General features: G+C 37.3%; 1 protein-coding gene across 1 annotated transcript; it reads right to left on the bottom strand.

The window, feature by feature from the left end:
* Positions 1-299: 299 nt before the first annotated feature.
* LOC110453570 lies at positions 300-7,725 on the bottom strand. Its single transcript, XM_021502548.1, has 3 exons — positions 7,270-7,725; positions 2,518-2,679; positions 300-1,890 (listed from the first exon to the last, which is right to left on the bottom strand). The coding sequence occupies exons 1-3, from the start codon at positions 7,673-7,675 to the stop codon at positions 1,634-1,636; spliced, it is 825 nt and encodes a 274-aa protein (XP_021358223.1). The 5' UTR covers positions 7,676-7,725; the 3' UTR covers positions 300-1,633.
* Positions 7,726-13,931: the final 6,206 nt, after the last annotated feature.

Below are 13,931 nucleotides of genomic sequence, written 5' to 3' on the forward strand. Positions count from 1 at the left end.
CTAGAAATGAAGACAAATAATATATGTTTGATTGATGAAAGACTTTTGATTGCGATTTGTTTCAACCAATGACCTAGCCTCTCTCGTAGACTGTCAGGTAAATGTCCATCATATTTATAAGCAATCTCTTACAGACTATTCGAGAATATTATTCATCAGATTGGACACCCAATTTGCGTACACTTCCTCTCATTTGAGACTGCAATATTGGTAGATTACTACTGTGAAAAAGAAAGCCTGCTTTAGAGGCAAGATATGGACATACACTAAGTATATTAGATGAATAAAAATACAACGCGTTAAATTGGTGTTATCTTTATTGAAAAAACACGAAATGCATAGGTTAGTGGTAAATCGTACAAATTAACAAACAGCCAAATGCGATACATGTTATGTACATTTAAGTTTTATCTAAAGGTGAATACAGTATAATTATGTAAAGACATTTAGACATAACAGAGATACCCAAACGAGTTTCCACAGCATCGTTTTGATAATAGTTACTTTAGTGAGCTTATAATTGTCAATAAACATTGAAACACGTTTCAGATTCTCTTTTATCATGATGCGCACATGTACATAAATGTAGAAACAAAATTACACAAAATTCTTATTAACTCATTCACCCATGAAGGAAGATTTGATTTCTTCTAATTCAAAGGTTGGAATAGTTAATTATAAAACTTCAGGGGTGAATGAGTTAAACCGAAAGCATTGATAAGTAAGCAACATATTGAGTCTACATGTGGTGTTAATACAAGCATGGAATACAATACACGGAGTGTTATTCAATATGCAATTATTTCGAAAATGTTAATAGACATATTAAAGTTTCAATTCAGAGTAATAAACTGTTATTAGGGCCTGTATTCATGAAACTTTTTTCAAAGCTTGAGCACAGAATCTGTGCATGAGCATGAGAACGGTTTCATGAATACGGGCCCAGGTGTATGCTTCGTGACACATATGTAAATTAATTCCAAATTAGTTTATCAAGATGTGCGGTAACCATCTTGTAGCAGACATTTATTTTGTTCAATACTGAACCAATTTAGCAATAAATATACCATGTAAAAAGGACATCACCGTCTCGTTATACTAAAAGTAAAAACTTCAAATTATAATAGCTGGACATTAAATGTAGAAATATACCTAAATAAAACCATCAAATTCAGCAAACTATACTTAAATGTCGGTAATCATACCACGGCAAGAGGTCATACCATAAGTAGGAAATATAATAGAATAAAAAATAAGTCTAACATATCTTGAAGGTAGAACAGAGAAATGTTCAACCCTCGGGATGACGATTTGGTTGTGTATCCCTTTAGCCGAGAGTTGGATCACCAAATGTTCATCCAAAGGGTAGGATATTTCTCTGTCAAATCTTCAATGTAGGGGACGATTCTATAAAACCTATATAGCTTTCAACCATGGTACATTTTGTAAGCTAAAACGTTTATTCATAATAACTGGATTATCCGAATACGATGCCATGCAAATCTATCTATATTTGTGTTAACGTAGTTTAGCAGTTTAACAGCAAACTAAAAATATTGACGTTTACATTCGATTACGATTTCTGCACTTCAAATTAACATTATGTATATAGCATACAGTTCACAAGCAGCATTCAGGGCGAGTCCTCATTTTGCACAAGAAGGTTGTACTCCACATCCGGCTTTCTCTCCTCTTGCTTCTTCAGATTGGAGACCAACACCAGCAGATGTGTCACTGCGAGTAAGATGGAGACAAGCACTGCTACAAAACCCAACACCAGAAATCCGTAGCCTTGATCCGTTACCTTCATCATGGTATATATGTCTCCCAAACGCGACATCTGATGCAGTTGTTGCGCATATGCACCTAGTGTGACGCCCAGCAGTATGGCTGAAACAGTAAAGGAATATTATAAAATCGGAAATGATATTAAGATATAGCTTCGGCCGTAATTTGATAAAATGGTCAAAGACCACTTCAATTCAATGACAAGGGACATAGTCAATTCACAACCGGACCAACGAATTGGTCAATTAAACGTGTAACAAGTTACACATATTTCAAAATGGATTTTTGCCAAATTTGCCAATTTTCTTCTCTTTCAAGACGCTCTAATTTATGAATCCATCTCAAAATATCTATAAAGACGAATTATTTCTTCATAATAACTACATGTAAAACTATGACAACGTCCATGATAAATTGACCCATGGGAAATATATTGATATCAAGTATTACATGAAAATTTGTTTTTGTATTTAAAGACCCAATCTTAATCAATGTTAGATTAATAAATCATTTAACCCAATTTACCGTTCACACATTTTAAAATAACCATTAACTGCTTACTGGCAATGGATAGCCTACAATCTATTTTGAAACGGCATCTGCAGATTAGAGAAAATGAAATCGTTAGAATAGGACATATTGGTCTGGTTGGTAGCATATGCAATGCTTTCTTTGCGGAAATGTTTCCTATACACAAACATACTCGCTAAAAACGTCATTGGTTCATACCTGCGACCAAGTGACTCAGAGCTGAACAGGTGACGATCAGTGGTTCCATCAGCCCTTCTTTCTCACGCATGCTTACAGATGACGTCTTAAGTGCGATGACGGCAAACACCAAAGCCAGAGTCACTTGTATCTCGAAACGAAGGGCCACAGTCCCCACTAGATCTGGAAAATTATATTAAAATTTACCATGTAGTTAATTAATTTAAATTTTTAAACATAATTAATTAAGTTTTTGATTGTCGATAACTAGGGCGGTAGCTGAACTACATAAAATTCCCGTTCCCGCTAGTTGTTTGCTAGTGCAATATTAACTAACCATTGTAATTTGTTGCAAATATAACCTTATTTTGCTCGTTATACGAATTTTCCTAAGACATTTTAAGATTTGACATGACCAATTTCATTTTCTAATTAATATTGAACTTCGACTCCTTACTAAATGCAAAATTTACATTTTTGTTATAGCCATCTTCGCTGTTTAGTCGATCTGCAAATTACCTAAGTTTTGAAGGTAACTAGAAGAACGGATCCACCAAGAGTGGTTAAAATTGGACTGGTAAGAACGAAGAAGATATAGTGTCTTGAACTGTGATCCATGACGATAAAAGGAAGTAAGTACTTTAATTGAAAATAAACAAGACAAGAGCTGTTGGAGAACAGCATATTTCGTTAATTTGTGATATATTTAAGTTAGTTTATATCAGTACAAATACATATATTTTAACATATTTTAGGTTGCTTAACTCATATTGGTTTTTTTAGCATCATTCTTTGACATACAGTATAGGTAATCACGCAAATTATGAGCAACAGTTACGATTCGGTGTTAAATATAGATATATATATATATCCGATTATTACGATATATAATTACAAAGAAAAAAAATTGAAATTAATGTAACACGTAAAGGTGTACGACATCATAAAAAGCTCCTCATCAAGTTGAATTTAAAGTTATCCCTTTTGGCCCCTAAAATATGTAAATATAGTTAATCTCATTTTGTACATACTACATCAACGCCTTTACCTTGTAATTTTCAACAGACTGTGATGATCCACCACTACACAACTAATCGTCTATTTTTTTCTACCTAAAGCTACCTTGAAAACGTTAACAAAGTCCAATTTAGCGCTGTTTTGACTAATAAAATATGACACTGTTATTCAGCACATTCCTTACACGTCAACAAAAGCTCGACCTTGTACATATAACAGTCAACACCCTATCAAATGTGGTGAAGTAATATTGCACAAACAAGTTCTCAAAAAGGTTAACATAAATCCTTCTTAAAAACTTTCAGCCCAGTCCAGTTAAGCTGATTTTGTCCCTAAAATATTAAAATTGGTTTAAGCATATTACTTACACCCCCAACCTGATAATAGTCGACAGCCTCTTGACTTATAATGCACTACTGTCTGAAACAAAGTTGCTCTAAACTTACTCTAAACACCAAGTTGGACGCCCACGCCAGAGAGACTACATTGGCCATATTATTTTCTTCGGACAATGTGTGGTACCAATTCAGTGTAACATATTTTGCTATAGAATGTCTTAAAAAATATGTTATCGTCTAGTTATAGGTGCTGTTCTAGCAGCCATATTTATTTTATAGTTTCCACTTATGACTGCCGTGGGATCCAAATGAAGACCACGTGGCAATTAGGTCCAAAATGCGTCTTCCTAAGACCATAACTTAAAACGTGTCAAAGTGTTTAGCACGTAACTGCTGCCGTTAAGTAAATAGATAGTAAACTAAATTTTTAGAGAAATATAATTCGACAATGGGTCTATTCACCTCATGTTAAAATATCTAATCATAATACCATAGTACAGCTTATAAATGAATACCATAAACACAAGTATGGCAAATGAAGAAAAAACCGTCTATTAAGATTGAACGTCTGAAAGAGCTAGAACCACGAAATAAACAGAAAACATCATACACAAAAACTGAATTGTGCAGTATCAGCATCATAACACCTTATGCAAGGGTCCCATTTTTACCATCCCCTTTCCGGCCCCCTTAGGGTAATAAAGAAACATAGTTCCTTTTGATTTTTTTTCTCCCATCATCAGAATTAAAACAAGAGGCCCAGAGGGACTGTATCGCTCACCTGGATATCTAAGCAATCATGGCAAAATATTCTCCAAATGAGATCCAAGGGAATATGCCGAACCCCAAGGACAATCCTTGTAGTATATCTGTATTAGATATTTCATGCCCTGCAATTTTATGTATGGTTATGGGGTGGAATCTCAAATGTTTCGAAGCTGTGACTAAGAAACTAGGTCCCTAGGGTTAGGGCCAGACCCCAGGATTAATTATTTTAATATGACTGCATTCAGCTCTTTTTGCCCAGCATTTGTATTTTATAGTTTTGGGGTGGGAATCCCGACCGTTTCAAAGTTACGACCCAGGGGTTAAGTCTGCAAGGGTGGGGTAGACCCTTGGGTCAATTCTAATATAATGACTGCATTCGTCTCTCTATGCCCAACAATTGTATATATAGTTTTGGGGTGGGTATCTTAACCATTTCGAAGTTATGACCCAAGTTCCCAAGGGTGGGGCAGACGCCAATGCCATCCTTGAAGCATATGTGCATTCATCTCTTTATTTCTCAGCAATTGTATATATGGTTATAGGCTGGGGATCTCAACTGTTTCCAAGCTGTGACTAAGAAACTAGGTCCCTAGGAGTTCGGTCAGACCCTAGGGTCTATTCTAATATCATGACAACATTTGTCTCTTTACGCCCAGCATTTGTATATATAGTTCTGGGTCGGGGATTTCAACCGTTTCAAAGTTATAACCCAGGGGCTATGTCTCCAAGGGTTGGGCTAGACCCTAGAGTCATCCTGGAAGCAAATGTGCATTCTTCTCTTTATACTCAGCTATTGTATATATGGTGATACGGTGGGATCTCAACCATTTCCATGTAATACAATTTTGTTGGCCCCACCCCTTAGCCCGGGGGTTCAGTCCCACCATTTGTACAGTTGTGAATCCCTGCCTCACATGAATGCTTCCGACCAAATATGATCAATATCCATGGCATAGTTCTGCAGAAGAAGTCGTTGATAGCAATATAGCCAAATTGATCCCTTTTGACCCCGCCACTCCACTCCGTTGGGGATCAGCCCAACCATTTGTACAACTTTGAATCTCTACTACCTAGGTATGCTTTCAGTCAAACATGGTTGATATCCATACCTTAGTTCCAGAGAAGAAGTCGCTTAAATCGATAAAGCCAAATTGCCCCGTTTTGGTCCCGCCCCTTTAGCCCCCTGGGGGGTCAGCCCAACCATTTGTACAATTTTGAATCTCTACTACTTAGGGATGCTTCCAGTCAAATATAGTTGATATCCATCTCTTAGTTCCAGAGAAGAAGTCGCTTAAAGCAATATAGCCAAATTACCCCATTTGGCCTCGCTCCTCAGTCCCCTGTGGGGCCAGCCCAATCATCTGTACAATTTTGAATCCCGACCACCTAATGATACTTCCAGTCAAATTTACATGTAGTTAAATTCCAATCCGTGGTTAAAAAGAAGAAGTCGTTTAAAGGAATTCTTGACGTACGGACGACGGACGCCACGGTATGGTATAAGCTCACCTTGGTCCTTCGGACTCGGTGAGCTAAAAAAGTGCTCTCTGGCGGAATCGAACCAAATATTTGCTGACAGACATCAAAAGGCACCATGTTGACATCTAACCACGGATATTGGTTTAAAAACGATTTGCATCACGTTCGAGGTACAGGTCAGGAACTACTGAGTTTACGTCATTTTGACAGAAACCGGATATATATCCGTATTGCATCGAAAATTAAAGTTGTCCTGTATTCTTCACCATATAAACTGTATGTCTTCACCCCCGAGTTATTGAATGAAGCTGCTAGGATGTATTTTTCATTTTTAATTACATGTACCCAATAATGGGTACATGTTACAGTCTGAACGTTATTTTATTGGTCAATATTTCAACGACGACGTCATGCTACAATGATGTACCCTGACATCCTCTATTGTGACGTCATAATTCTCGTATTTATTGGCAATTGTTTCTCCGATCGAAATAAAGGAATCATGAACTTCAGAAAGAGGCATATGGTTTTCAATATAATATGTTATCTGTTTATAATATATATCTTACTTTTTTAATGTTCAAATTGTAAAACCCTGTGTCCTTAAACAATGTGAAAAATACCTAAATAAAGTTAGGTACAGACTAACCACGATCACTAACCACAACTTTTTTGGGGAACTTTATATATTCTTTTTAAAAAAAATGCAATGCAAATGCAACGTATGTTAAGAAACGTGAATTGAAAGTATAATTAAACGAATAGTGTATGATTTCATTTTAATTGATATGTACCTCTTATTTCAGACATCTGTATATACTTTGTTATCATATTATACTTATATTAAAATGCCAATTGCACTATACATGAAAGCATAGACCACTCCACTTGGCTGCAGCGGCGGATCTCCAGACACCTATCTGGGGTGTGGGGTGTGGGTGTCCAAGTGGGGTAAAACTGTGAGGAAAATAGTGAAACTACATGATTTTTAAAGAAAATTATCGGGGGGGGGGNNNGGGCAAGGCCTGAAGCCAAAAAAAACACTCTGGTTCCGCCACTGTGCTAAAAACACTAATATGATGTATATACAGTACATAGTACAGCCTCTGTGGACTACTCACTGTCACACAATGTCTTAGTAAGATTAGCACATGTCCCGCGTGTATATCACCTGTAAGGGCGTCTCCTGCTTTGTCTCCAAACAACATTTTACCGACACCCATCTTGTCTAACATAGGTGTCATCAGCTGAAATCCGTATTTAATGTCATCCCCAAGCGTTGAGTAGAAACCTCCCCATGCGACTTCCTTTGGGGCTGTTGATTCCATCCAACAGCGCCAAATTCCAAGTGACACACTCACTTGAAAATCACACGGTGAGCTGTTCGATTCGACCGTTGCAGGTAAGCTCATCTGTGTTCCTGACATGGATGCCATACTACCCATGAGTTTGTTCAAATCAGTCATCGATATGCATAGTGTGTAGCTGATTAGATTCGGCACGTAAACCACGACTGCGATTTTTAGTATCAATACCACCGAGCCGATAAACAACAGCACATTCAACAATTTCGCCATCTTGGTTAGGTATGTTCGATTGCAACTTCCTGGTTGTCGGTAGTTCAATGTAATATAATATAATATAAAAGATTATAGAATCGGCATTTAAAAACACCTCGTCTTGACAATGAGAAATATATCCACTCGGTTAAACAAGGACTTGTATCCTGTGTCAGGGCTGGCACAAAATACGACCGTATATAAAAGGTATTTTTTCGTAACTCTAGCTCTCGGCATATGCGTACTGAATCGATGCATTATATATATATATTTTTAAACACCTTACCTTCCTATAGAACAAATAATACTAACACGGTTTTACAAGGTAAACTGGGTGATTGATCGACTAGGACAGTGGTGCATTAGTTACAAGGAGATACGACAAGTGCATTGTAGGTCGCTACTGCACGTATTTGTAAATGTGTATTGTTAGGTATCATAACAAACGTATAATTTGTACAAATAAATACACCGTTTATAGTTTTCGATGGCAGCATGTTTATGTTTAACCTAGATAATTATTACACGAATTGCATCTTTTAGTCAGTGAACACATACGGTTGTCAGGCGAACAAGGTACAGTTGGACAGTTATTCGTTATTCGTAATTAGTTATTCCCGGGGGCAAAAGTAAAGATAGAAAGTTATTCGTTATTCAAAATAAAAATAAAAAAAATATTGTAAAACGTGGTGCCCACATCGAGTTTCATTCAGATTGAAATAGGCATTCACTCCGGCATGCCGATCCTCTAATCTTTAGACACGTGATGTGTTCATATTACATTGAAATACCGACAACCAGGAAGTTGCAATCGAACATACCTAACCAAGATGGCGAAATTGTTGAATGTGCTGTTGTTTATCGGCTCGGCGGTATTGATACTAAAGATCGCAGTCGTGGTTTACGTTTACGTGCCGAATCTAATCAGCTACACACTATTCATATCGATGACTGATTTAAACAAACTCATGCGTAGTATTGCATCCATGTCAGGAACCCAGATGAGCTTACCTGCAACGGTCGAATCGAACAGCTCACCGTGTGATTTTCAAGCGAGTGTGTTACTTGGAATTTGGCGCTGTAGGATGGAATCAACAGCCCCAAAAGAAGGCGCAAATTATATGTTCCTGCTCCTGGCTCGGGGAGAATGCCTATTTCATTTTAATTAAACTCGGTGTGAATACTCTCTGAGGCACCCCCTGTACGTGTAACCTTTCAACAGCTGGACACTGGCATCCGTTTAACACTATTTTTCTTTTTGATTTTGAATAACGAATAACGAATAACTGTCCAACTTTACCTTGGTTATCAGGCGCGGATCCAGAAATTAGACTTAAAGAAGGGCTGTACAGGGGCGAGGGCCTGTTGAGTGGAGCGGGGAGGGGATGGGACAGGAGTCTGGGCCCATTGTCTGTTATTGTAAGGTTGGTGGGCTAGTCCCAACCCCCTAGGACATATATTTGAAACTAGCATGTTATGTCAACTCTAGTCAGTCTATACTGTACAGAACGTGTGTTGTGGTTGTGCCAGAGTACGGGTTTTAGTATCTTGCTTGTGTAAGTCAGTCTAAAATGTCTTAAGAAACTCTGCTTTGCTTCGTATTTGAATAAAAATATTTCATAGTTTCATCAAATTTATACCTTATACCCGTAATACAGTGTGTTCAATAGATGGTGGAGAGACAGGTCGCATCAGAATGGTTGGTTCCATTTATGTTTCTAATCCGGACATTGTACCAGAGAGTGTTGGAGGGAGAGAACACTAGGTCTCGGATTGAGGTAAATACTGATATGGGTGACGCTCGGGACGGTGAAATTATTCAAATTTAACCGGTGGCTACGATGACCGATATGGGCCGGCACAAACGTGTCATGACTTTATATAAATCTGCCTTGCAGTTTTCTCAGAGAAAAATATATCTAGTCATAAACCGTTTCTGCCGGACATATTTTTCTCTGAGGAAACTGCCGGGCAGATTTATATAAAGTCATAACACGTTTCTGCCGGCCCATGTCCGCCATCGTAGGTGGCTGCTGCTTTTGGAAAGAACAAAATGAGAAAGGAAACATCAAAAGAAATCCCGTGTTCCGATAATACAGACAGGTCGTGGTATAATTAGGCGAAGATTAAGAAAAAAAGAACAATATAAAGAACGAAACCATGCCCGACATATTCAAAATATATAAAAGAAAGCCGAATAATTAGCTGTATGATAGTGATGTGTTGGCTATAGTGCACTTAGTAGCACAAACAGTTACGAGAGTGTGAGTCCATGATCGAAACTGTTCTCTTTGGTGCATGTATGTGTGTACAAAAGGGGTTTCCCCTATTGGAAAAAAATCCCACAGTCGATTGACCTACATTCACAGCGTCGCGAGTGATCAGCAAAATACAATTCTACCGGGTCTATGTGTGAAATGGAACTATTCATCTTATGGATACGCGTATTATATGTAACTGATTTGTAGGATAGTGAACTACTCTAGAAAGCTCTCATTGCAAGACTCCGTTTTGTGGGAAAGGGCTCACAACCCGACACATATCGTCCCGATACCAAAACACGGGTGGTAGATGACTCTCGGTAATGTAGATATTGTCCATGTTAGGCTTTTTTTTGTACGGGTGGACGTGGGATGGGTCTCTGACCCGCGTCCGTTCTATTGACAGAGACATTTAAATACATTTGCATGGATATCGTCTTGATTTATGCATTCATATTTAGCGTCCGGGAAGGTTCTAGAAGACCGATCTGGTTAAAACCGGGAGAGTCTGAATATAGATAAAACGCAGAAAAACCCGTGACGTCATCATTACGGTAACACCCGTTTAGGGTGGTGCTGCGGGGTGGTGCGGGGTACCCCCGTTGGTGCTATAGGATTATATAGGCGGGGGGACTGGTCCAGAATCCCCACTTTCCCCACTACTGTTGGCAACGGACATATTCTATGGTTCAAGTTAGTGCTCCATAAAAGAATATTTTCGTTTCCAACTGCGTTCATACTACCGTACACATCCCTTGTTATTAACTAAGACCCCTTTGTATTTAATGGCATCCTTTTGTATAAACTGATACTTTAAAATAATCACTTAGTATTAACTGTTATCGATTTGGATCAACTCTAATCGTTGTTCGTTTACGGATTTCTTTTTGTATTTACTGACATCCCTATGTATTAGCTGACATCGCTTTATATCATACTGAACTCCCTTTATATAAATTGACATCCACTTGTATTAACTCACCTCGCTTCATATTTACTGAAATCTCTTTGTATCATACTGACCTCCCTTTATATAAATTGACGACCACTTGTATTAATTGACATCCCTTTATATTGACTGACATTCCTTTATATTAACTGAAACCCATTTATATTGACTGACATCCCTTTGTATAAATTGACACCAATTTATATTGACTGACATCCCTTTATATAAATTTACATCCATTTATATTGACTGACATCCCTTTGTATAAATTGACACCCATTTGTATTGACTGACATTCCTTTATATTAACTGAAACCCATTTATATTGACTGACATCCCTTTGTATAAATTGACACCCATTTATATTGACTGACATCCCTTTGTATAAATTGACACCAATTTATATTGACTGACATCCCTTTGTATAAATTGACACCCATTTATATTGACTGACATCCCTTTGTATAAATTGACACCCATTTATATTGACTGACATCCCTTTGTATAAATTGACACCCATTTATATTGACTGACATCCCTTTGTATAAATTGACACCCATTTATATTGACTGACATCCCTTTGTATAAATTGACACCCATTTATATTGACTGACATCCCTTTGTATAAATTGACACCCATTTATATTGACTGACATCCCTTTGTATAAATTGACACCCATTTATATTGACTGACATCCCTTTGTATAAATTGACACCCATTTATATTGACTGACATCCCTTTGTATAAATTGACACCCATTTATATTGACTGACATCCCTTTGTATAAATTGACACCCATTTATATTGACTGACATCCCTCTGTATAAATTGACACCTATTTATATTGACTGACATCCCTTTGTATAAATTGACACCCATTTGTATTGACTTACATCCATTTATATAAACTGACATCCATTTGTATTGACTGACATTCCTTTATATTAGCTGACATTCATTTATATTGACTGACATCCCTTTGTATAAATTGACACCCATTTATATTGACTGCCATCCCTTTGTATAAATTGACACCCATTTATATTGACTGACATCCCTTTGTATAAATTGACACCCATTTATATTGACTGACATCCCTCTGTATAAATTGACACCTATTTATATTGACTGAAATGTCTTTGTATAAATTGACACCCATTTGTATTGACTTACAACCATTTATATAAACTGTCACCTATTTGTATTGACTGGCATTCCTTTGTATAAACTGACATTCATTTGTATTGACTGACATCCCTGTATATTAACTGACATCCTTTTTGCATTATTTGATATTCCTTTGTATTTACTATATTTATTTCTGTTCTATTATCTAGTGTCCCTTTGCCGTATCTGCTATTATACAATTATGGAGAACAAAAGCCCATACCAGTTTCATTATATGCTATTATGATTTTATTAAATAACAAGAAAAAAAATTAAAAAAATCAAGATTCTGATTTGTTTCTCCATAATTTGCCCCCATGAGTTCAATGGAAATGGCTTTGGACGCTCGTTTTGACTTTGGAAATTCTTAACCATTGATGATGTCAAATTCCTGCAAAATATCTATCCAACTCATGCCTTACAGACGTGAGAGTGGGCTTTGTGTATAGTTCCATGACCTTAACTGGAACGAGCATGAGTTGAATCCAATAGCTTGGCATAGTAGCTTTCGACGACATCGTCAAGGTTCTTTTCCTTAAGAAAAGCATGGAGGACACGCATACTGGGTGTTCGGAGGCCTTTATTGTGTTTGCCAACATCTTTATCTTAGTTTATCTATATTTGGACAGTTTCAGATAAAACAGAGTTAAAGCGTTCGCCAGTAGTCGTCGACAGGTTGCGGGAATTTCCATATATGCTATTTTTAGAAATCGATATTCACCGGATAACCAGTATACATGAGTTTTTAAGGACTGGTCACGTGAATAAGATCCGTTCAGTGTGATTGCGAGAAGTTTTCAAGCATATCATAACATTTTGAATTTACCGACATCCCTTTTTATTATTTAGTTTTCCTTTGTATTATCTGGTTTACTTTTTTATAGTAAGTCTCATCATTTTGTATTAACTGACATATCTTTGTATTAATTGACATTCCTCTTTATTATCTGTCATTCCGATTAAAGTTTATCCGCATCCTCTATAATCCAGGGTACGCTCACTTGCCCTCTCTGGTTGCTGGAATAAATCGTATCAAAGATCCAGGAACACGACTACGTATTTGATTGGTCTCGGGTAAACTTGGCCAATCTGTAGACTGTTACCTGTCTTTTAAAGAATACAGAGGAGCAACTCCCGCTTCAAAGCCAGTCAATTTTACCGTTACGCTCACGCGTGATTCGTGTGGAGAACACCAAAGGGTCGAACTAGTCTTCTTCATCTAATCCACATTGTGGCGCACACTGAGCCTTCGAATTTCCATGACATATTCCGGGATGAATAGAGCGGAACTGAGCGTAACCCATGGATTATCGAGGAAGGCCGTCGCGGTTTCCCTTTGTGTTTACTTACATTCCTTTGTGTTACCTGGTTTCCCTTTGTTCTAACTAACATCCCTCTGTATTAACCGACATTCCGTTGTTTTACCCGGTATCCCTTTGTATCAACTGACATTCCTTTGTATGACCTGGAATTCCTTTGAATTAAATTACATTCCTTTGTGTTACCTGGTTTCCCTTTGTATTAATTGACATTCCGTTCTATTTCCTGGTCTCCCTTTGTATTAACTGACATTTATTTGTATTAACTGACATTCCTTTGTATTAACTAACATCCCTTTGATTTACCTGGTATTCCTTTGCATTTTATTACATTCCTTTGTGTTACCTGGTTTCCCTTTGTATTAACTGACATTCCGTTGTGTTACCTGGTTTCCCTTTGTATTAACTGACATTCCGTTGTGTTACCTGGATTCCCTTTGTATTAACTGACATTCCGTTGTATTAACTGGTCTCCCTTTGTATTAACTCACATTCCTTTGTATTAACTGACATTTATTTGTATTAACTGACATTCCTTTGTATTAACTAGCATCCCTTTGTTTTACCTGGTATTCCT

Source organism: Mizuhopecten yessoensis, unplaced genomic scaffold, assembly GCF_002113885.1.
Source record: "Mizuhopecten yessoensis strain PY_sf001 unplaced genomic scaffold, ASM211388v2 scaffold7461, whole genome shotgun sequence".
In the NCBI taxonomy this organism is placed as follows: Eukaryota; Metazoa; Mollusca; class Bivalvia; order Pectinida; family Pectinidae; genus Mizuhopecten; species Mizuhopecten yessoensis.